Source organism: Octopus bimaculoides, chromosome 6 (assembly GCF_046866305.1).
Source record: "Octopus bimaculoides isolate indiv1 chromosome 6, ASM4686630v1, whole genome shotgun sequence".
NCBI lineage: Eukaryota > Metazoa > Mollusca > Cephalopoda > Octopoda > Octopodidae > Octopus > Octopus bimaculoides.
The window spans coordinates 118,417,464-118,441,904 of record NC_142933.1 but is presented as its reverse complement, the minus strand read 5'-3'; the positions used below and the strand labels follow the sequence as shown (position 1 = coordinate 118,441,904).

General features: G+C 37.3%; 1 protein-coding gene and 1 long non-coding RNA gene across 2 annotated transcripts in view; both read right to left on the bottom strand.

Moving 5' to 3' along the window:
• Positions 1–2,024: 2,024 nt before the first annotated feature.
• Positions 2,025–10,275, bottom strand: LOC106867236 (small nuclear ribonucleoprotein Sm D3). Its single transcript, XM_014912046.3, has 2 exons — positions 9,807–10,275; positions 2,025–2,327 (listed from the first exon to the last, which is right to left on the bottom strand). Exons 1-2 carry the CDS (start codon positions 10,126–10,128, stop codon positions 2,272–2,274), a joined length of 378 nt encoding a protein of 125 aa, XP_014767532.1. The 5' UTR covers positions 10,129–10,275; the 3' UTR covers positions 2,025–2,271.
• Positions 10,276–19,331: 9,056 nt separating this feature from the next.
• Positions 19,332–24,441, bottom strand: part of LOC128248027 (uncharacterized) — a 5,606-nt gene continuing 496 nt past the window's right edge. The window contains exons 2-3 of the long non-coding RNA XR_008264300.1: positions 24,360–24,441; positions 19,332–19,530 (exon numbers count right to left, since the gene is read on the bottom strand). The exon at positions 24,360–24,441 is cut by the window's right edge and continues 154 nt beyond it. This is a non-coding gene — a long non-coding RNA (uncharacterized LOC128248027). The remainder of the gene's footprint in view (positions 19,531–24,359) is intronic.

Sequence of the window (24,441 nt, the reverse complement as noted above, 5' to 3'; positions counted from 1 at the left end):
GCCTGGTTCTCTGAAAATGGATCTCAGGGTAGTTGTACTTTGCCAGAGTCTGCTTGAATGATTGTGGTGTTGAAGGCACAGGTTGTGCGGTAAGAAGTTTGCTTCCCAACCACATGGTTTTTGGTTCAGTCTCGTTGCATGGCACCTTAGGCGGCCCAAAGCTCTGTGAGTGGATTTGGTAGAGTGAAACTGAAAGAAGCCCATCATATATATGTATGTGTGCGTGTATTTGTGTTTGTCCCTACCGCATGATATCACAACCGATGTTGGTTTGTTTACCTCCCTGTAATTTAGAGGTTCAGCAAAAAGAGACTGATAGAATAATTATCAGGCTTAAAATCAAATAAATTCTGGGGCCAATTTGTTCAACTAGATCCTACAAAAAAGAAAAGGTTAAGAACCATTGGTATATAATCTTCCTGTGGAATGATACTATGTTCCTTCTGACATGTAAATGCCTGCGAGATGAAATGCAACTGTTTGACTGATATGCAGAAGCTTTGGATTTAAAATAGTTTTGTTAAGCATCAAAAGTTTTACTCAGTGCTTGGGGAAAATTAGAAGTAATGTCCACCCAAGATAAATTTTAAGCAATTTTATTATCCCTTGATTATGCCTTAAAAGAGGTCTTCATCACTAATGAGACAGTGATCAGCTATGTTGTACCTTGGTCTGCTAGAAATAGAAGCCAAATCTCTCCAAAATCATGCTGTCATTGTTTGACAAAAATGGAAGGAAACGTTGGGATAACAATGGTCTGGCAACAAGGGAGACAATGCAAATGATGCTCATCGGGCAGGTGAGACATCACCCTTTGCCCTTTTCTGTGACTCGTCTCCCACCACCACCAATGATGGACGGCATTATCATGTAGTAACTATTCACTATCCCTCAACTGGACAGGGAGTTGGGTTGATGGGATCCTAGGGATAATGTAATCTTAAAAATACACTATATTTGAAAGAAAGCCAGGAAGGCCATAGTTGGAATAGCTCTGATGAGAGGCCTGCTAAGTCTGGGCTGACCTGAGGCTGAATAGCCAACTGACCAACACACAGTAAAGTGGCTGGTGATAAAGAAACAGTAACAAAGTAGGCCTGTCTTATTTGTGACTGTGTTGGATAATGAAAGACAACAATAAAAGGCAAAATGGTTTAAGCTTCCCTAACCCGTGCCACCACTGAAAAACAGACGTAAAACTATCAGAGAAAGTGTTTGTAAGCAATATGTTATACATTGCATTAATGACCACCAACACAGTATCTCTGAAGCCAGATCCACTGGTGGCCAACACTCCTAGGCCTCTCACTTGTGGGTTCTAGTCTAGAAAAAATTTGGTGAAAGCAATGTTCTTGCCCTTCACATCAGCTAAGCTTTCAACTATATTTGGCATGCAAACCTCTTATAAAACCTGTTTATTGGCTCACCTTTATCATATCTTAGATTTATAGCATCTTCATCACATCATCGTATTGCAGCACATCTGGACAGATTTCTCTTCCTCATTTTACCTTCTCTAGGGTGCCCCACCTTTAAGCACAAGCACACGACCAGAGCCCTCACCATTGTGCCAAATATTAGGTTTCACTATCACTGAAACATGCAAACAACCAACCCTTCTCTTCAGGATCAGCTGATACTTCGGCCCTCAACAATTACTATCTTTGAAACTCATGTGAGACACACTACCGGGTATTGTTCCCACATCTGGGACAGTGCTGCCGAGCACAGGCACTCTAGACTGCCCCCAGAAAAGGGCCACCCAACTGATTGGTATTAAGTCACTCAGACATGTTCCGTCCTCTAGCTTACAGACATACTGTATTCTTCCTACCTCTACTCCACTGAGGTTGGCTTTACCTTTCATCCTTTCAGGGTCGATAAAATAAGTACCAGTTGAGTGTTGGGGGGTCGATGTAATTACTTACTCCCCTGAAATTGCTGGCCTTGTGCCAAAATTCGAAATCACTGTTGAGGAGATTTGAAAACAAATTTTTTAAAGTCAATATAATGAATAAAATAAGTTATAAAATGAAGAAATATTTATTGCATGAGAAAAAAATGTGTGAGAGAGAAAGAGAGGGAGAGAGGTGGTGAAAAAAGGTAGGAATGAGAAAAACTTGAGTTCATGACAGTTTGATGATATTCCGACTATCTGGTCTGTATAGAAAGGATCTTGAGGATATGAGAAGTCTAGGTTGATTGATACAAAAATAATAATAATATTAAAAAAATTGATTTAAAAAATAAAAAAGTAGAAATAAATAAAAACTATTTTCTTCTTTGGAACACATTTCCTCGACCTCCACGACCTCGACCTCGGGCAGCTGAAATGAAATAAAAGAGGAAGATTATAAAACAAGTATAAAATATACAAATGGAAGTTCTATCAATAAAAGACAGCTTAATGCTTATTATGTAAAAGTCAGAATGATTGAGAGTCCTCAAGTTGTTAAGTGACAATGCTTCTATCAGTATAAACAGCCTCGGTCATCTCTCAACAAACTTCTGATGATCGAAAACATTCCAACCATAACCATCCTATCTTTTTTTTTTTTTTTTTTTTTTTTTTTTTTTTTTTACAGGTATCTAGGGTTACATCATGCAACACATTGCTTTATTTTTAAGACAGTGGAATGTGTTTTGAGGGAGATTCAATTACCATGTTTAGTAGGTACAGTGATTGTGTGAAGAATCACCCCATTGGTTTATACTCTGCTTTGTTGCATGGCGGGGGGGGGGGGGGTCAATAAATGATCATTCCAGCCAAAGTTGTGTGATGACCAAACATTACAAGACCCATACATTTACATGCCGTGCAAACAGTGAGACACAAGGAACAACTCTGCTTGGATATACGGTATAGAGTGATATCATCATGGGGATCTTTTATGATCATACACACTACCATATAGAGAGCAGGAGCACTATTATGGTTTGCAATCATCCATGTAATATCTATGTTTTCTTTTTATGGTGGCATGAATTAGATGCAGGGTGACTCTGAGGCATGATTTTACAGCTGGATGCACTTCCTGTCATCAATGCTTAGTAAGGGATTTTTTTCTTTTATTCCAAAGGTCTTTAAATGCACAGGACAAGCAGTAATAATGTCACCATTCCCACGTGTATGTCTATGTTGTGTGTGTGCACCTGAAGGCAGCGAGCTGGCAGAAACGGTAGCATGCCGGGTAAAATGCTTAGCAGTATTTCATCTGTCTTTATGTTTTGAGTTCAAATTCTGTTGAGGTTGACTTTGCCTTTCACCCTTTCAGGGTTGATAAATTAAGTACCAGTTGTATACTTGGGTTGATCTAATTGACTGGCTCCCTCAATGAAATTTTGGGCTTTGTGCCTATAGTGGAAAAGTATGTGTGCACATGTATATATGTGTGTGTGTATATATATATATATATATATATATATATATGCACACACACACATACATACACGTGTGTGTATAAGTGTATGTATCACCATCATCATTTAACATCCATTTCCCATGCTGGCGTAGGTTAAATGGTTTGACTGGAACTGGTAAATTGGACAGCTGTACCAGGCTCCAGTCCAATTTAGCTTGGTTTCTACAGCTGGATGCCTTTCCTATATATATATATATGACCGGTTTCTTTCAACCAAATTCCTCTACAAAGCATTGGTTGGTCCTAGTAGAAGAGACTTATCCAAAGTACCAAAGTGAGACCAATCCCAAAGTTGACCATAGTAGAATCTGAACTCAGAATGTAAAGAGCCAGAAATGCCACTAGACAATTTATTCTACAAGCTAAATAATAATGGTTTCAAATTTTGGCACAAGAGCCAGCAAGGTTGGGAAAGGAGTAAGTTATTACATCAACCCCAGTGTTCAACTGGTATTTATCTTACAAACCCCGAAGAGGATGAAAATAATGCTAAATAACAACGAACCAAAATAGCCATAAAGATTATGGAAAGACAGTAAAAATGACATTATCGAGTCAAAGTAAATGTATGTCATTTGTATTCTCCCTATCATTAATCAACACAAACTAATTAATGTTTAGTAAAGTTGGTTAAATTAAAATTAATGTTTACTGACTGATTTTAATTATTACCCATCTACCCCCCCCCCCCCCCATCCTTCCAACTTCTTTTTATTAGTTGCTATATATACAAGAGACGGTTGGCATTTAGAGTGGAAAAGATCAACATTGGAGAATTTATTAAAGACAAAAGTTATTATTGAGAAGATGGCATTTGACTTTTCATCTGATAATGAAACTTTGAATAAGCCTGCAGGGGGGAATAACAGAAATACATGAAAGAAAGAAAGGAAAAAGGCAAAAAAAAAAAAAAAAAAAAAGAGCAGTTTTATAAAGGTTATCCCTTTCAGGTCTTCGATTATTTTGCAAAATAAAATTGAATGAAAAGTATTGAGAATATCAGTATAATTGGTATTCTGATAGCCTTTGGAAGAAGAGAGAGTTGGTGTGTGTGTGTATATATATGTATATATATTATATATATGTATAACATTAAAGTCCGTGTAGAAAAAAAAAAAGAAAAAAAATCACACATTTATTAATTCAAACTCAATGAAGCTACAGAGACAGTTTTATTCAGGATGGTAAAGTCACCAAGTTTATACCACAGCAACAAACAAGTCCAACTTCCGTTGAATTTTGAGTACAAGGTGAGTACTTTCAATAAAGTTCATTAGCACAGGTTAGTCAGTTTCAATGCACAATGATGCTGTGCAGTGCCGTGGCAAGCATTTAACTCTCACTGGCTCAGTCTACCAAGTTGTAGATAGAGACTATGCAGAGGTTTAATTAATGCTCAGCTCAAATCTACTTCAGAGTAGCAGGAATATTATTAGAACGCTGGATTAACCCTTTAGCATTCAAGCCAGTCATATCAGGCATCTCACACCTACCCTACAATGTCATTCTAAAAATTAATTAGCACATCATCGAATTTCCAAAGCTACAAGTATGATTAATTCAAAACAATGTGAATAAATAAGCATTACATCTGAATGCTAGAGTCAGATACCTAACTGAATATTTTGTCCAAACTCTGCATAATTGGTTGACTTTGCCTTCCATTGCTCAAGGCGTATATTAACCAGTCATATTCTAAGCTTAAATTAATTTCAAGTGCTCCTCTTTCAAATTTGTATCCTTGCAGCAATGCAAGAGATGATTGCCAGTGTTGTTTCATCAATAGAGATCATTAACTCTATAGCATCCAGATTATTCTGCCGAATTTAATGCTTTATATACTCACAGTTTTTAATTAATCAGGTATTACCCTGCAGCTTCAATATTTCAATGATGTGATTGTTTATTTTTTGAATGACATTGTACAATAACCAGACCTGGTCAGTTTGAACACAAAACAGGTGGAATATTTGGGCGAGATATGGCCAATTTGAATGCTAAAGGGTTAAACTGTTAAAGAATGAAGTCGAGTATTTGGTGTAAGTGAGTGGTGATGATGGTGGTGGTGTACTATACATCAGTGGATTTAGACCTTTCAGGTTTTTTGCAACATCAGCATTGCAAAGATGTGGCATAAGAAAACACTAGGCCCTTCAGTTTTTTTAAATTCTATTTTTTCTTAATGACTTAATCAAGGGACGAAAGGTAGCACATTGGAACTGGTGGGAAGAAGTTATATACTCAGACTGAAGCTGTGACTTGAATGAATGTGACAGAGTGGACTCAAAGGGCTAAGTGGTATAGACATAGTTTCTGCCAAACAGATTTCATTCAGAAGGCTTTGGTCAACCAGATGCTGCACAGGGGTAGTGAAGTAGTGAAGTAAAACTCTTTAACCCTTTTGATTCCAACCTACTTGAGACCACCCCAATTCTATGACAGCAAAAAAAAAACCCCCAAAACAACATCTTGTTTGAAAACGGTTCAAATTAAAACCTTCCACTAAAGTGTCATGTTAATTTATGCTCTAAAGACCAACTTAATGATTGTTTTTTTATTTTCGAAATTAATTGAAACAAAGGCAGTATATCTCAACAGGAATATGGTCATGAAAGGGATAATCACACAGCCATGCCTGGATCCAATTAATCCTTGTAGGGTAGAACCTTTTTTACTGGTTCTACAGACTGCAAGGTGTTAACTGTCCCAGCCAACTCTATAAAAAGAGACAATGCAGCAACAATAACAGCAGCAGCCCTTGCTTGCTAAGGAGTTCTATGTTGCCAGTATAAAGTATAATTGTTCAACAGCACATACAACAGATCAACAAGTAATTCATTAACCATCAAGACAATAAAAGGTAATAAATGAGTGGAACTACTTTACAATGTGAATAAAAAAGTATCAGTCAGTAACAAATTAAAAACTTGTAAAGAATCTAGGAGAAACTATGGCAAATACTTATTAAGTGATGATACAAACTGGGATACGGTATTTACAAAAATCTTACAACCCAGAATGTATGTGTGTGTGTGTGTGGGGGGGGGGCTACCCCTTATTGCCAATTGATAACTCATATATATTCTTTTAATTATTTTAGTCAGTTGGCATCAGCAGATCGCCCCAGGACTTATTTTTTAAGCCTAGTACTTATTCTATTGATCTCTTTTGCCAAACTGCTAAGTAACGGAGATGCAAACACACCAACACCAGTTGTCAAGCAGTGATAGGGGAACAAACACAGACACACACATATATACATGCTGTAGAGAATTAGTAATAATGGTTCACCCCTCCCACGTGACAAGTGGAATGAGCCTGTTACTACAAGTAAGGTGATGTTGGCCAGTATCAAGAGTATGTAGAGTACCCCGAGTGCATGTTAGACTGTGTTGTTAGGGACGTAAACACACCTGCTTTGGTTGTAAATCAATGTGTGTGTGTGAGGTAGGGGTAAACACCAACACACACACATACATCATCATCATTTAACGTCCACCTTCCATGCTGGTGTGGGTGAGACAGTTTGGCAGAAGCCTGCACCAGACTTCTGTGACTGTTGTGACAGGATTTTTACAGCTGGATGCTCTTCCTAACACCAACCACTCAGCAGAGTGGACTGAGTGCTTTTTACGTGGCACAAGCACAGGTGAGGTCAGTTTTGGCAAGGTTTTTACAGCTGGATGCCCTTCCAAATGCCAACCACTTTACAGTGTGGACTGGATGCTTTTTAAGTGCACTGACAGGGTCACCAAGTACCTTGCAAGACAAAAAAAATCTTTTGAGAGGGGAGGGGGCATTGGAGGAAGTGATCTTGTGTCGGATGATGAAAGATCACCTCCTCCAATATATATATACACAACAGATTTCTCTCAGTTTCCATTTACCAAATCCACTCACAAGGCTTTGGTTGACCTGAGGCTATAGCAGAAGACATTTGCACAAGGTTTCACACTGTAGGACTGAACCCGGAACCATGTGGCTGGGAAGCAAACTTCATACCACACAGCCACACTTGCACCTATGCTGAGGAAAGAAAAACATGACCAAACTTATCACTAAACATAGTTATTTCCTTCTTCAAAACAGTTCTAATTCTACAAATCAGGATCCTGCAAGGAAATAAGCAGTTCCAAGACGGCTCAATCAGCTAAATACAGCAGTCAAATCTCCCTCAAATAATACCTCATCATTTTTTAAAAAAAGAACACACTGAAGAATACACTTTACATATTTCATGAAAATAGAATGGTCAAGTGTCACTGATAATAGGTTGGCTTGATTATAGTTGACCTCAGGGGCCTACAACATCAGTTCTGAAGATTAATTTAGTACTGGCTCCATAGCACCAAGTTCCCTAAACATAACCGATATGATAAAACTATCAAAGCCAAAATATAATGCCAGAGGTGACCCTTACTTGAAAAACAAGGGAGAGTTAATGACAAGAAGGCCATCCAACTGTAAAACAATGCCTCAAATATATTTAAGTCAAATGGGTTCTCAACTGGGGTCCACACAACAAATTAGTAAATTAGGGATCCACAATTAAGGGACTCTGAAAACATTTTGCTTTAGGCGTATGTATTGATATGTATTGCAAGTAACAGCTAGGTTTCACAAGTTAATGTTCAAAAATCAAATAAGACTTTTGAAAGAAGTATTTATAAAACTAGTTTTTAAACATTGAATGGCTATGGGGTCCACCAGAATAAAATAGTAATGAAAGGGGTCCATAGATAAAAAGTGGTTGAGAACCCCTGGTCTAATTGCTTCTCAACCATTTTCTGCCCATGGACCTCTTTGATTCTTATTTTATTCAAGGAGGAGGAACCCTTGCTGCCATTCAATGTCTACAAGCTTTTATTATAATGCAATGATTAAATATTATTTAGGAACTGTATTAAGAAAAATGCTTAAATATTTTGTGTATTGTAGAAATGTAACCAGTTTATTGGACTTAAATTTTAACAACAAATCTTACATGGACCATGGTTGAGAATCACTGGTCAGACCATACTCGCATAAAAAGGAAAATACATATAAGCAGAGTTATGCATTAAGCATGCCATATAACGACCCTCATAACTTTATTTTTCGGAATTTTCACAATTTTTTTGCGAATTTGTATTATAGACACGTACATTCATACAATTACGCAAAAACTAAACAGGAAAATGTTTCAATGTGTGATTTAAGAACTATTTAGCTGTTATTTTTAGCACATCTCATGACCACCTCATTTGTTTTGTCAATCTGATGTATTGATGTTCATCAATATCTTTCTCCCCACAAACACATTTAATGGCCGGCCTATTGCTGGGATTTAAGCCAAAAATTCAGACTGTCCGTATTTTAAACTCTGAGTTAAAACAATTTTTTTAAAGAAGCTTACTTCCCAAGTGCATGGTTCTGCGTGACACTTTGGGCAAATGCCTTCTACTATAGTCTCGAGCCAACCAAAGCCTTGTGAGTGGATTTGGTAGACAGAAACTGAAAGAAGCCCACTGCATATATATATATATATTTAGGTATGTGTCTTTGTTCCCCCTCTATCGCTTGACAACCGATGTTGGTGTGTTTATGTCGATGTAACTTAGCGGTTTGGCAAAAGAGACCAGTAGAATAAGTACTGGGTTTACAAAGACTAAGTCCTGGGATCAATTTTCCGAAAATAACCGCCAATAAATACATGAAACTCCTTTGATTATAGGTCTGTCTGCTTGATGAGGGTTACACGTTTTTAGCCACTCTACCGCAGCATACATGGTCCACAGATGTGAATGTTTTCAAAAAATCTCAGTAAATACCACGAAATTTAGAAAGCAACACATCTGTTCATATATATATATGGGCGAAGGGGACGAAGTCTTTTTTTTTAAAAGATTTGTTTCCATAAACAAGCTTTTCCCCCATCATTTTGAAGTGCGGAGTGAAAAAACATGGAAAAACAGGCTTCAAAACGTAGAAAATCGAACTATGGGCGACCTATTTCAGACTTCCGCCTCTAATTCGATAGATATTGTGTCTGAAAAGACGGAATGGTCACGGTTAGAATGGTTGTGGTTAGAGATCAACAATCAGGGCTGAGTTAAGTAACAACATTTTTGTTTTTACACTATTTCATTTATGCATTTTAAGGGTAGCATTTAAATATCAATCAATGTGGATAATAACAAGCTTTCATCAACGAAATACAAATGTTTAAAATTTAAAGAAACGGATTTTAGTATTGAAAACTGGTAGTTTATTAAAGTTAGTGGCGACGGTACCTCTGCCAAGGTTAGCTATGATAAATACACGAGTAAAATAGCACATACACACACACACACACACATACATATATATATCAGTGGATGAATAAAAAACAGATGAACAATATACCTTGCGCACGTAAAATAGCAGATTTTCCGCGGCCAGCTCCGCCGCTGGTCCCACCTTTGCCCTGGACTTTCTTAAACATGGGAGCATTCTTTAACATATCTGGTAAAATCAAAAATCGTATTTTACTACCGCGAATAAACACATTCTCCAACGTAGCCACACGTCCATCGCGATATGTTACATTAATATTGGACATTTGGCAATTCATGTTGTCTTCGGCTTCGACCAATTTTCCTCGGTAAACTTCGCCTGTTGTAGTTTCACAGGTCACGGTGTGACCTTCTGCTTCGTGCAGCACCTTGATTGGAACGCCAATAGACATATCGTATTAATTGATTTAAAAAGTTCTTTTACAAAGATAAGAACGAAGAATAAAGAAGCTGGCGCAAATTTCAAACTGAAGAAAAAGGATTCAGTTAATGATGGCGCCCAAACACGTGTTGTGTGAATGAAAGTGGTTTCTGTGGAATTAGAGAGTTTTAATGATAAGGGAGGTAACTACTTCACGTTGAAATAAACGATATTCATTTCGCATATGAAAGTAAATGTGTATTTGTTTGATGTATGTGAGAATTAATGTGTGTATGTGTGTGTATATATATATATATATATATATATATATATATATATGGTCCATTTATTATTGTTCTTTATATCTACTCAAAATACATCACTTTAACATGGAACTTCTACCCATTAACCGGGTATAATATCCCAGTTTTTGTGTGATTTTTGCTACCCTGGTAACTATTAACATATTTGCATTATCGAAGTTTTTCAACCGAGACAATATTAATATATACATAAATATATATATATATATATATATATATATATATATATATATATATATATATATATATATATATATATATATATATATATATATATATATATATATAGCAGAAACAAAAGAGTGACACAAGAAAATCAAAACCGCTCAGTGTTCAAGCATAAGGGAAGTAATCATTATTTGTAATAAAGAGTTATTTACCTTGTTAAAATCTCTACACGGTTTTGGGATTTCAAATTGCTACTTTCATCTATTGCTAAAACATCATTGTTATTTCAGATTAAGTTTATATCAATTAGCAATAAGATGTGTTGCTAAATGAATTTTTGCTGCCGTTTATTTACCTTGCTAATCACGAATGGCCAATTTGTGCCTGGTCATCGCTCTTTCGTTGTATAATGGTAGAACGAGAGAGCCTAGTTATATATAAGTTACTACAGTTTAGCCGTCCCAGGACAGTCTTCATTGATCGGACCATGGAGAAAATACATTTATGACCTGACCATCATGTCGTTTTTAGGCAATACATAGGCGTGTATTATTTAGTGCGGCTATTCCTTGTTTAAGGCGGTAGGACGTAATTTGAAAGAAATTTGCTTACTACTTGTAGCAGATCGAGCAACCACTGGTATTATAATTCACCATTGAAAGCTGTGACAATACTGTAGTATCAATCATTATTTTGTTAGAGAATAAGTAATACAAATGTTATTCATTTGTCATGTCTCTCTGCACGGCAAGTTCAAATACCGCCGAGGTCAACTTCACCTTTTATCCTTTCGGGGTAGATAAAAAAAAATGTATCAACCCAAGGCGATGGATTAATGGAACTGGATACCTTGTGGTATTTGTTTCAGTTCTTTGAGTTCTGAGTTCGAACACCTCGCCTTTTGGGGGTTGTGACACAATTCGTTATCCGGTTTGGACAGCGAATTATAGGGGCTCGTTTATAAAGCGCTTAGCTTTACAGTGTCCCTTCAGACCATAATGACCACTGTACATCAACGGGACCAAGCGTTGCAAGCTGCGCACAACTGTGTCTGCGTGCTCAACAACTTGCCACGAGGATTTTCTTTTGAATAGAGGTTACAGGCCACCGGCCATTAGGGTCTGAAGAGACGTTGTAAAGCTATGCGCTTTATGGACGTGAAACTATGGGTAACTCCGTAGAACGGCTATAACTATCTTTATCTAGTACTCACTCACACACACACACACACACACACATTAGGTGGTGCCCCAGCATGGCCACAGTTAAATGACTGAAACAAGTAAAAGAATACACACACACAGACACAATACACACGTGCATATACATACATGTATACATGCATGTGTATATACATACATGTATACATGCATGTGCATATGTGTGTGTGTGTGTGTGTGTGTATGCGTGTGTGTGTGTGTACATGTATAATGATAACGTTCTTTCCAGAAATTCGATTTTATCATAAAATATCAAATTGATAAACAAATTCAATCTAATAATAATAATAATAATAATAATAATAATAATAATAATAATTTTCTTTTATTTCTTTAGTTGCCAGACATCGGAGTTTCAATGTATCCATGCCCAGGGAAGGGAAGCAAAGCGTTCAGAGTATGGTAGATGCCTGATGGAGGGCATTCGTTTGGTTGCCCGTCTCTGAACAGTTTCCAGGAGGTCAATGTTCTGAGCAAGATAGGGGTTCCAGACTGGTGATGCGAATTCCAAGTGTGTCCGCACCATAGCCATATACAACCTTAAATAGATAGCTGGAGAGCAGTTGACAAAGGTCTTGCTGAGTGATACCAAGACACCCTCGGCCTTCTTGACAATTTTAGACATGTTCTTTGTCCAGTGTAAGTCGCTGCTGACAGTAATGCCCAGGTCGTGTTCACAAGAAGACTTCTTGATATTAGTGTTGTGGCGGGAGGATGTGGACGCTGGGTTTTTCCTCCCAAATGCATGGTGGTACACTTGTCCACAGCCAGACTGAGTCCCAGTCCGTGATCCATTGCTCCATTGTGTCCAGATCTGTTGCAGGAAAGATCTAATAGTATTCAGGATTTGTCCTTTTTATCTCATGGTACAGCTTGATTTCATCTGCATATTTCAGCTCTGTGGCATTATTTAAAATGGTATCTGTGTTATTTATGTATGCAACAAACAAAAGAGTACCAAGAACAGATCCCTTGCGGTACATCAGATGACACCTCATAGCGTGGAGAATGCTGTCCTAGAACCGTGACTACCTCTTTCCGATTGAGAATGAAGGACTCCAACCAGTTAAAAAGATTATCTTTCACACCCAATGCAGAGAGTTTTGTCATAAGTTTTACAACTCCTGGTATTTATGTAAGAGTCATTTCCCCTAAATTAAAGAACTAGAGGCAAAGATACACACAAGTGGAGGAAAAATAAAGTTGAAGAGGCTAGAGGGAAAATGCAGAAAGGATAAAAGGTATGTATGTATATATATATATATATATATATATATATATATATATATATATATATATATATATAATTACAAATTTGGGATTTTACCAATAGGACCACAACCTTATTTTGTGGAGTACACATAGAAAATTATATCCAAAATACTAATCTAATAATATAAGCATTTTAAAGCCTACTATAATATACAATAAAATAAAGTACAATAGAATTAATTAAAAATTATTTAAACATATTAAAAAATATATATATACCTTACCTGTTATTAGTCTGTGGGGAAAGAAAATAATATTAATGAACGCTACACGTGTTTCTGCCCTGGTGGTTTGTTTTCCCAGGCTATACCTAATACATAAATCCACCACACACACACACACACACACACACACACACACACACACACACATGTATGGATGTGAGTATGTGTGTGTGTGTGTTCAGGGTCCTCTCAATTGCATTAAGGTATCCGGTCTAATCATTCATTGGTTTCTGCAGTATTTATTTATTGACTGCAAGCCATAGTATATACGGAAGATCGGAATTGAGCCCTGAGACCAGTGAGGTTCCTGGGCAACTGTCCAGTGTGCTTATGCTATAAGATGGCACCATAAGTGTATGGGTGTGTGTGTGGAGGGGTGCGCTCGAGTATGTCTGCGTGTGAGTATGAAGTAAGTAAAAAAGGTGAATAAAATAGAAAAATAAAAGTGGAAATACTTATTTTTAATTTAAAATCGAAATGTAATTGTCAATTATTCTCCCCCTCCTCCATTCCTCTATTTCCGTCCTATTCTTTCTGAATCTCCCACCCCCTGTTGTCTTCTTAACCTTTCTCTTATGGACACAAGAGTGAAGCAACTCCTACGTAAATCTTATGAATTGTTCCCCCTATTTTCATCAAATGGTGCAATTCAAATATGAAACTCAGAGTTATAGCGTATTCTCTCTAAATTCTGTATCACTTTATTTCATTCACTCTTTCTTTTCATGGAACCAGGCTTTATATCTATCTATCTATCTATCTATCTATCTATCTATCTATCTATCTATCTATCTATCTATCTATCTATCTATCTATCTGTCTGTCTGTCTGTCTGTCTGTCTATCTATCTAGCTAGCTACCTAGCTAGCTACCTAGCTATCTGTCTGTCTATCTATCTATCTATCTATCTATCTATCTATCTATCTATCTATCTGCCTATCTATCTATCTATCTATCTATCTATCTATCTATCTATCTATCTATCTATCTATCTATCTACCTATGTAGCTATCTATCTACATATATATACATATATGTATATAGATATACATACATATATATATTTGTGTATATTCTATAGATATATATGCCTTCACACACGCACACACACGCGCGCACGCGACTCAATGGTTAGAGCGTCGGGTTTACAATCGTGAGGTTGTGAGTTTGATTTTTGGACTGCGCTCTTTGTTGCATCCTTGAGCACTTTATTTGACGCTGATCCAGTTAACTCCTATGTACAAAAGGCTTGCGCCATCGCTGATACCAAGCTACACCGGTTTTTTTCCCTTGCACACACACACACACACACACACACACACACATATACACATACATACATATATTTATACATACATACACATCTATATATACATGTATGTATGTATGTATGTATGTATGTATGTATGTATGTATCTATTTATCCATGTATATATGTATATACACACACAATAGTATTTGTATATAATCATGTACTAGCGATTCAGCTCGCCTCCAATTCGGTTTACGTACGTTATGTTGATAAGTCACAAAAATGGCGAAACATCGATGCCCATCGCTCCTGAATGGGATTTGGGGTGAGTTGCCTCACCTGTTTATGACTTTCAGGTGTTATAGCTTTGAGAGAGTTATCCCCAGCGCGCCAAATCGCAGGCTACGGCAAACAAGCAGCGCACCCACACTGAGTATATGTGGTTGATAATGTTTAGTCTATTGACTAGATTTGTTCTTCACGCTAGACCACTGCTGGCAAAAAATTTCTAAATAATTTTTTGCTACCCTGAAATTTATTAATAATGATTTTTTTGGGGGATCTAGTTCAAAACGGGGGCACCAGTATTTTCTTAACGAAACACTTTGAAACTTGGGACACTGGTAGAATGTGTCATATAAAACATCTTTTACTCTTAGTCTTCTTAACAAAAAACGTACATCGCAAGTTATTCCATGTTAAAGTTGTCGTATTTCTATAATTTCAACCAATCACTGACGTCTATTCAGCTGAATAGAGTTACTGCTGGCCGGTCATAAAAATGTTATCCCCTGTGACATATTTCATCCGGTTTAATCGTAATTTGTACGCATATATTGTTTATATAATAAATTACGCTGTGCGTATCTATGTGTGTAACAATTTTAGAGTTCAGATTCTAGAGTTAGGGTTAGTTTTAGGGTTAGGGTTAACAGTCTAGTTAGGGTTAGGGTTAGGGTTAGGGGATTAATACGATATACACCGTTACAGCGCTAACTGTTTTCAACTGAATACTTGTCAGTGATTAGTAGAAATTATCGAAATAAGACAATTTTTTACATGAAATAAATTCGAATACAAAATTCTTTTTCTGTTCTATAACACAAAATAGATAAGTATACGAAGTTTGAAAGTCTTTCGGTACCAAAAACACTACATAAAACATAAATGAAAACTGGTGCCCCGTTTTGAACAAGATCCTTTTTTTGGCTAATTTTGGAAGAAAATCGGCATTTTTTATATTTACTGCCGATAAAAAAACTGCCGACCTCGGTGGAGTTTGTACTCAGTACGTAACACACATACACACACGAGGGGTTACCTAAAAGAAATTAGATTTTGCAATATTTACTTAGTTTTACATGTTTTACACTTTTTTCGCCAGATGAGGCTGCTGCACTTTATTGCTGAGCAACCTCCACATGTTTTGTTTATAGTAATTAGATGTTTGCGCTGTGTATTAGCTCACTCTCTCTATCAAATCAGCATCGTCCGTACAGGTACACGTCAGTTGTCAAAGTGATTGCAGAGTAATGTGAGGTGAAGTGTTTTGCTCAAGAACACAATGCACCGCCTTACCTGGGAATGGAAACAACGGTCTCGCGGTCTTGTGCGCAACATCCTAAGCACTTGGCCACGCACCCTCACTCACACCACACACACACACACACACACACACACACACACACACATTTGTGCGTGTGTATATATATATATATATGTATATATGGGTACAAGCATCAATGTATGCACGTAATGTATGTGTGCGTACGTGTGTATACACTTGCATCGAAATGTTTGTGTATGCGTCACTATACACAGAGACAGAGTGCGAGGTGGGAAATTTTCTGTGAATATTTGGGTACTTGTGTATATTTTTTTGGATGATAATGAGTGCCTGTCTGTGTGTCTGCCTGTCTGTGTGTCTGCCTGTCTCTCTCTTTCTCTCTCCCTCTCTCTCTCTCTCTGTCTTTGAGTGTATGTGTTGGTCTTTGTTTGGAGTATGTTATACGTGTAACGTGAGAAAAGTACTCAACATACACACGTACACACACATACACATATACAAACACAGATATACACACACATATATAACACATATATATATATATATATATATATACCATCTATATATACATATGAATATATATATGAATACACATACATATAAGTACATACACACATTTACGTATAAGTATCTATGTATGTACGTAATGAACCTGTGTGCGTACGTGTATGTGTGCATGTAGGTGTGTATGTGCATGTAAGCTTCATCCAAATATTTGTGTATGCGTCACTATGCACACAGACGGAGTGGGAGGCGGAAATTTGTCTGTGAATATTTCTATGCTTGTGTATGTTTTCGAACAGCGTAGGCTCGAAATGTAAAAGACTTTTCCATTTTCGGAAAAGTCCCGAGCGTTAAACTAATACACCAACTTGTTCGTCTTTTGTTTTCGGTAAATCTGAACTATATACATATGAGTTATACATATGCACACACACACACACACACACACACACACACACATGATGATACACACACACTTGCAAATTATATATCGGTAATTGGAAAATACAGCATATTCTAGCAAGTGACAGTCTCCTGCAATTTTTTCAGAGCGATTGAATATTTTGTAGCTGTGAAGTTATTTCTGTTTTAAGAAATTGTATATTCTCTGAAGAATATAGTAGATGATAACTTTGACGCCGGAAGACATCTGGTAGGGTAACTGCCTTTTGATATGGTAAGAATGGGTAGCAACACGGATATTACCTCTGGATATCCTTGTTGCTTACTTTTATTTTGATTTTAATCACCTTATTTTGAAACTGTATGGATAATACCGTACTAAATTCTGGTGCCTCAACTTAAGTACCTTTATTCATCTGAATCTAAATTTTTGCTGAACTCATCTACCATACCCAAACGATATATATATCATTACAAATAAAAGGGAAAAGGATTATTAATTTATTAATAAATTAATAATTAATAATTTTTACCAAGCCCTTCGGTATGTAAACACCATTATCGGTGAAGAACTTATTTAAAAGTTCTTATACATTTATTGCTATAAGTATTGCTATCTGTTGGAGTTTCAGCACTTTAGATGCTATTTCTGAACTTCGGTATGTGGTGAAGCAACTGTTGCTGATCCCTTAATTATGTTTATATATATATATATATATATAGTCAAAATAAGGAACAAGGATATCCAAAGTACGATCGTTTCATGCGACTCCATTTAATTAAGCAATGAAACGATCGTATTGCATTAACTGTGGATATCCTTGTTGCTTATTTTGACTTTAATCACCTTATTTTAAACTGCTCGAGGTCTGGTTTGGTCCGGACCTCCAGGTGGCCAAGAACTAGGAGGCGGTGACGAGCAGAGTGGCCAATCTCACCCAGAAATGGGCAGAGAGGAAGCTGTCCCTGAAGGATCGGCGGAGGTGGCGAATACATACATCACTTCCGTCATCCACTACCGCCTGACCGTCGTCTCTTGCTTCACTTCGTGGCTGATCAAGCTGGAACGCTTCCTCATCCGCTTTTTGTGGAAGGGATGTGTTCCGCTCGTCAGACGATCTATCAACTGTCAATGGCCGCTAAGTGGAGGACTGGACATGCCGTGGCTAATATTGCGCAGACATGCGCTGAGGCTGTGACATCTCCAGCGAGCTTGTTGCCATTTGTCGGACGGGATTTCCCGTAGCTCGTTTCATTGACGGAGCTACAGTCCTGGATCAAGCGTAAATCAAGAAAGGGCGCTTGGCACCTGGAGTGTCGGCAAGCACTCAGTTTGTTGCCAGTCAGGCAACGATTGGCAATTATGGGGTCACCTCGATGTCCTGGATCAAGCGTAAATCAAGAAAGGGCGCTTGGCACCAGGAATGTCGGCAAGCACTCATAGTTTGTTGCCAGTCGGGCAACGATTGGCAATTATGGGGTTCTATAGGGGATTGGTGGAGGGAAAGAGCGACGACGTTCTCGGGGAAACTCTGGGCGTCGGGAGGGATCGATTAACTAGTTTTTTCGGAAGAACTTTCGGGTCGGTGCCTATGTATAACTTCCAGAAATCCCTGGCCTGGCAGTGCTACCGGGGAGCTCTGCTAGTTCGAGACAAGCTCTAAAAACACGGAAGTGCTGCCAGGTGGACCTTTCCAAGATGTGCGCAAGGCGACGAAACCGTCCTGCATGCACTCATCCAGTGCCCGGGCATTACTGATTTGCGTCAACAGCCGTTGACGCGTGTATGATGGATCCGGTTATCATCCGAGTCCATCGTAAAGATCGCCCCCATCGCTTTCTTTTGGCTGGGAAGGAAGGGCAGTTTTCTTCTGTCTGGTGGCTGTGGCAAATGAGGCACTGTGGTGGACGGGACTGAAAGGACTGAAGACAGAGTCTTTCCTCTTCGGCCAAACCCTCATTGACTTTTTCAAATTCCACTTGAAAAGGGAACTGGGGGTGGAGAGGGAAGTACTTCCCCACCCCAACCACCAGTATTTTTGTTGAAAGGGGGATGAATGTGACGAAGGTGGCTCATCTGAATGGGCCCACGCTGAACATTCGCTTAAAAACTGGAAGAGTTGAGAAGGAGAGGCACCTGTTGAGGTGCACTGGTGGTTGGAATAACCTGAATGTTTGGGGTTCCTCGGTTGCCCCTAGGATGGACTCCCCACTTTTGGGGTGTTAACTGTTATTTTTGAACGACTTTGTACTAAACTCCTCTTGTCCCTTGTGTTGCATTGTTCCTATGTGTTTTGTGTTTAGACCTTGTGACCAATAAAGAAAGCATAATAATAATAATAATAATAATAATAATATAGACCTTGGTGGACTTTGAATATAGACCTTGGTGGACTTTGAAATATAGACCTTGGTGGACTTTGAAATATAGACCTTGGTGGACTTTGAAGATATAGACCTTGGTGGACTTTGAAGATATAGACCTTGGTGGACTTTGAACACTGAGAACGTAAAGAAAGATGAAATGACAGCAAACATTTCGGCCAGCATGTTACCAATTCTGCCAGCTCACTACCAATAATAGTAATAATAATAATAATAATAATAATAGTAATAATAATAATAATAATAATAGTAATAATAATAATAATAATAATAATAATAATGATAATAGTAATAATAATAGTAATAATAATAATAATAATAAGGAGAGACTACACCGGGGAAGTTTAACATGTGAGAACGATAAATCACTGCTCCGAAACTTATCCAAAAACATCGGAAATAAAGACATCGCATTGAGCCAAAAAATAGCTGACAAGGGGCTGGATTATATCCGAGTAAGTAATACTCATTGAAATTTATTTCTATCTTTCCAAATATAATGATGTATTTTAACTTGATACCTCCACTACCCGCACAGCGATCGTAAACACACGTGTTACATCAAAATCAAACCATCTTCGAACCCCAAAACACCATGTACAAACAAATTACAAACAGATTAAATAACACCGGTATTATTACACCCAAGAATAACAACCGAGAAGTGCGTACTGTAAGCTTGTTACGAAAAAAATACGAAGATCTGAACGTGCAAAACAATCTGACAAAAGAAATAAACGAACCGGTACCCTACGAAAACGATGACCGTCAAAATAAAGGACCGGACGTTGTTCCTCATGTCCCGCAAACAAAACCAAAACGGCATAAATGGACACGTGAGGAATACATTTCGATACTATACGCCTATTTCACAGCAGTGCTCTACCCAAAAAAACGAAAACACAACAACACATACATATAAAATATGGAAGAAAAATAATGTAAATATAGACCTCGATAAAACAATGAACCCTAACAAACTAGCTAACATAAGAAGATATATTCTAAAAGCAAAAAAAAATATCAGAAATAGAAATAGAACAATTGAAAGGAAAAATACATCAGGAAAATCTAGATAGTAGTCACACAGCAATGCCAAATAATAATATAAACACTGAGATAGCAAAACACGAGGACAAACGTAACATTTCTGGCAAAAACGAAGTAAACAAAAAACAACAAACCCAGACCGTAGAGATGGATAATAGTGTACAAAAAGCACCAAACCAGAACACCACAGACAAACATATGAATGAAAAGGAAGGCAAAACAAATATAAAACCTGGAAATAACGAAGGGAAACCTAATAATTACGATACTATGAAAATGAAAATAACCAAAGAACTGAAAACCACAGATCTTAGAATGGACCACAGATTATATCTCCCAAAAATCAAAATAGACAATAAAACAACATCAATAATAAATAGCATAAACCTGGCCGTCACGGAACTAACAACCACAGAAACAACAGGCAATATCACTGAGTTAAATGACATAATATATGCGGCAGCCACTGCAGCCACAAAAGAAGCAGGATACTCACTCAAACCCATCCGAACAGGAGTTCTACCACCCAAACAGACCTTGTGGATAAATAACATCCAGAACAAAATTAAAAAAAAGAGAAAAGATTTATCGATTCTCAACGAAATTAGTAAACAATCAACACTACTAAGTAACAAGAAGAAAACAAAAATACTGTACAAATACAGCATTACAGAAAAAGACTTACCTGAGGCAAAAGAAAAACTAAAGCAAGACATCCTTGCCAAAGCACAAAGGATCCGCCGGTATGAGAAACGCCAACGTTTCTTTGAACAAAACAAACAGTTCAAATCCAACCCCAAAAAACTCTACCAAGAACTGGGTAAAAATAAAATAGACATTACTTCAGCACCAACAGCAGAAGAACTAGAGAAATTCTGGAAACAAATATGGTCGGTGAAGCAACAACCCCAGAAAAGGACCATTAAAACAACGAACTTAGCACCTGAGCAACTCTGGGCCCCTATAACAACTGAAGAGGTAACCCAGACACTGCAAAGACTAAGCAACTGGAAGGCACCTGGACACGACAAGATCCCCAATTTCTGGTTAAAACACCTGCCAGCAATGCATAAAAAGCTGGCAGAAAACTTTAACAACATACTCGCAGATCCAGAGACAATGCCTGAATGGCTCACAAAAGGGAAAACCATCTTAATCCCCAAATCCACGGAAACGGAGAAACCACAAAACTATAGACCTATAACCTGTCTCCCTACGATCTACAAAGCCTTTACTGCAATAATATCGCAGAGATTGAGTAAACACCTGGAAAATAACAACCTGTTTCCAGAAGAGCAGAAGGGATGCTGCAAGGGCTCATACGGCTGTAAAGATCAATTATTGATCAATAAAGCCATAACTGAAGACAGCCGCAGAAAGAAGAAAGGCCTCAGTATGGCCTGGGTGGACTACCAAAAGGCTTTCGACAGTGTTCCCCACACGTGGATTCTGGAAACACTAGCCATAAACAAGGTGGCACCAATTATCATAAAATACATAGAGCACTCAATGAACAAATGGCAGACAGTGCTACAGCTCCAAACAAAAGAGGGACTTGTGAAAACGAAAGCCATCCCCATTAGAAGAGGAATATTCCAGGGAGACACGCTCTCTCCACTCCTGTTCTGCCTGGCACTCACACCTTTAACCGAATTGCTAAATAGAACTGGATGCGGTTACAAATGCTATGGAAAAACAGTCAGCCACCTTCTATATATGGATGACCTAAAATTATATGCTAAAAACGACAAAGAGCTAGAAACACTACTACAGACAGTACACGGCTTTACCAAGGAAATAGACATGAAATTCGGATTAGAAAAATGTGCCAAAGCAACCCTGAAAAGAGGAAAATTAGTTAAAAGTAGCAATATAACACTAGATAAAGCCAATGAAATAAGAGAACTAGACGAAAGCCAACCATATAAGTATTTAGGAGTCAATGAACTAGATAGGATACAACATACACAAATGAAAGAAAAAATAAAGAAAGAGTACTATAGACGAGTTAGATCAATACTAAAAACAGAGCTCAATGCTAAAAACAAGATAATGGGTATCAACACTTTAGCTGTCCCAGTTATAAGCTACAGCTACAACATCCTTAACTGGACACTAAACGAACTATGTAAAATAGACAGGAAAACAAGAAAAATAATGACAGGATATAGGATGCACCACCCAAAATCTGACATAGAAAGGCTATATATACAACGCACAGAAGGTGGCAGGGGTCTTATACAGCTAGAAAACTATTATAAAATAACCACCATAGGACTGCAAAAATACCTACTCCAGAAGCAAGGGAAGCTAATACAAATAGCCACAAAACACGAGCAAAACAAAAAACTGTTTTCAGTATTTAAGGAAGCTGACAAATACAAACAAGAAATCAATCTACCTAACAAATACGAAGAAGAAGAAGAAGAAGAAGAAGAAACAACAAAAGCTATAAAACAAATGAAATCCAAACTAAAGCTAGAACAACAACGGACCATGATAAAACGATGGCAAGAAAAGCCCCTACATGGTAAATACTGGGCTAAACTAAATGCGAAAGAAATAGACAGAGAAAAATCCCAGCAATGGCTGAGAAGCTCAGGACTCAAAGCAGAGACTGAAGGATTTTTAATTGCTGCACAAGACCAGAGCCTCCCCACCAGAAATTACCAAAAACACATAATGAAAAGAAATATAACAAGTAACTGTAGAATATGTGGAGATCGACAAGAAACAATAAATCATATTATCTCTGGCTGCCCAGTCCTGGCTAAGAAGGAATATATTCACAGACACGACAGAGCTGGGACCTATATACACTGGAAGCTATGCCAACACTATGGAATAACAACAGAAAAAAGATGGTATAAACACACGCCAGAAAAGGTCACAGAAAACGAGAAAGCAACCATACTCTGGGATATGCCAATACACACAGATAGAGAAATTAAGGCAAATAGACCAGATATAGTTGTCAAAGATCATGAAGGAAAAAAATGCTTTCTAATTGATGTATCAATACCAGCAGATGACAACGTTTCTCGAAAAGAAATGGAAAAACTTTCAAAATACAAAGACCTGGAAATAGAGATAACTCGAATGTGGAGTCTAAAAACAGAAACAATTCCTATCATAGTAGGTGCCTTAGGTATAATTAAAAAATACTCAGACAAATACATAACAAAAATACCAGGACTTACAAATATATGTAACATACAGAAAATTGCACTACTGGGTACTGCACACATTCTACGCAAAACACTTTCAATACAGTAAACATAAAAGCACCACAGCAAACCACAGCACATACCCAAGGCGCACAGAGCTGCGCTCGGTAGTGAAGTGAAAGCACGTTATAAAAATAAAACTACTGAACAATAATAATAATAATAATAATAATAATAATAATGATAATAAAAATTATAATAATAATAATAATAATAATTATTATTATTATTATTATTATTATTGTTATTGTTATTATTATTATTATTTTATTATTATTATTATTATAATATCTGCAGTTCTCCTTCTCTTCCACTTCCTATAGGAATTGACTTTCTCACGTACTCCACAATAATATTCACCTATTCCTGATCGTTTCTTTTCTTAATCTTCAACAATGAGAAATAAATTTAAAAAATGTATATATACTCATAGAAAGTATAATTTATAACATATTATGAATGTATTCATACATTCAATATACATTTTGACTTAAATTCAAAAGTGAACTGGAAGACACTCTGTATAGGTATTATATAATAAGTTTGTAAAACTAGGTGGCTTCACCCTGAAATGATAATGTCCAGGAAGGAAAACTTTCACTGAACAATTAATTTCAATAGCGATATTCAATTTTAAAGGTTCGTTCAAATCAAAATAGATATATTACCTGTGTACCGGAATCCCGGATCTGTACAGCATTCAACTTTATAACAATGTAATATTCAAGTTATTTCTGTTTCATTCTTGTT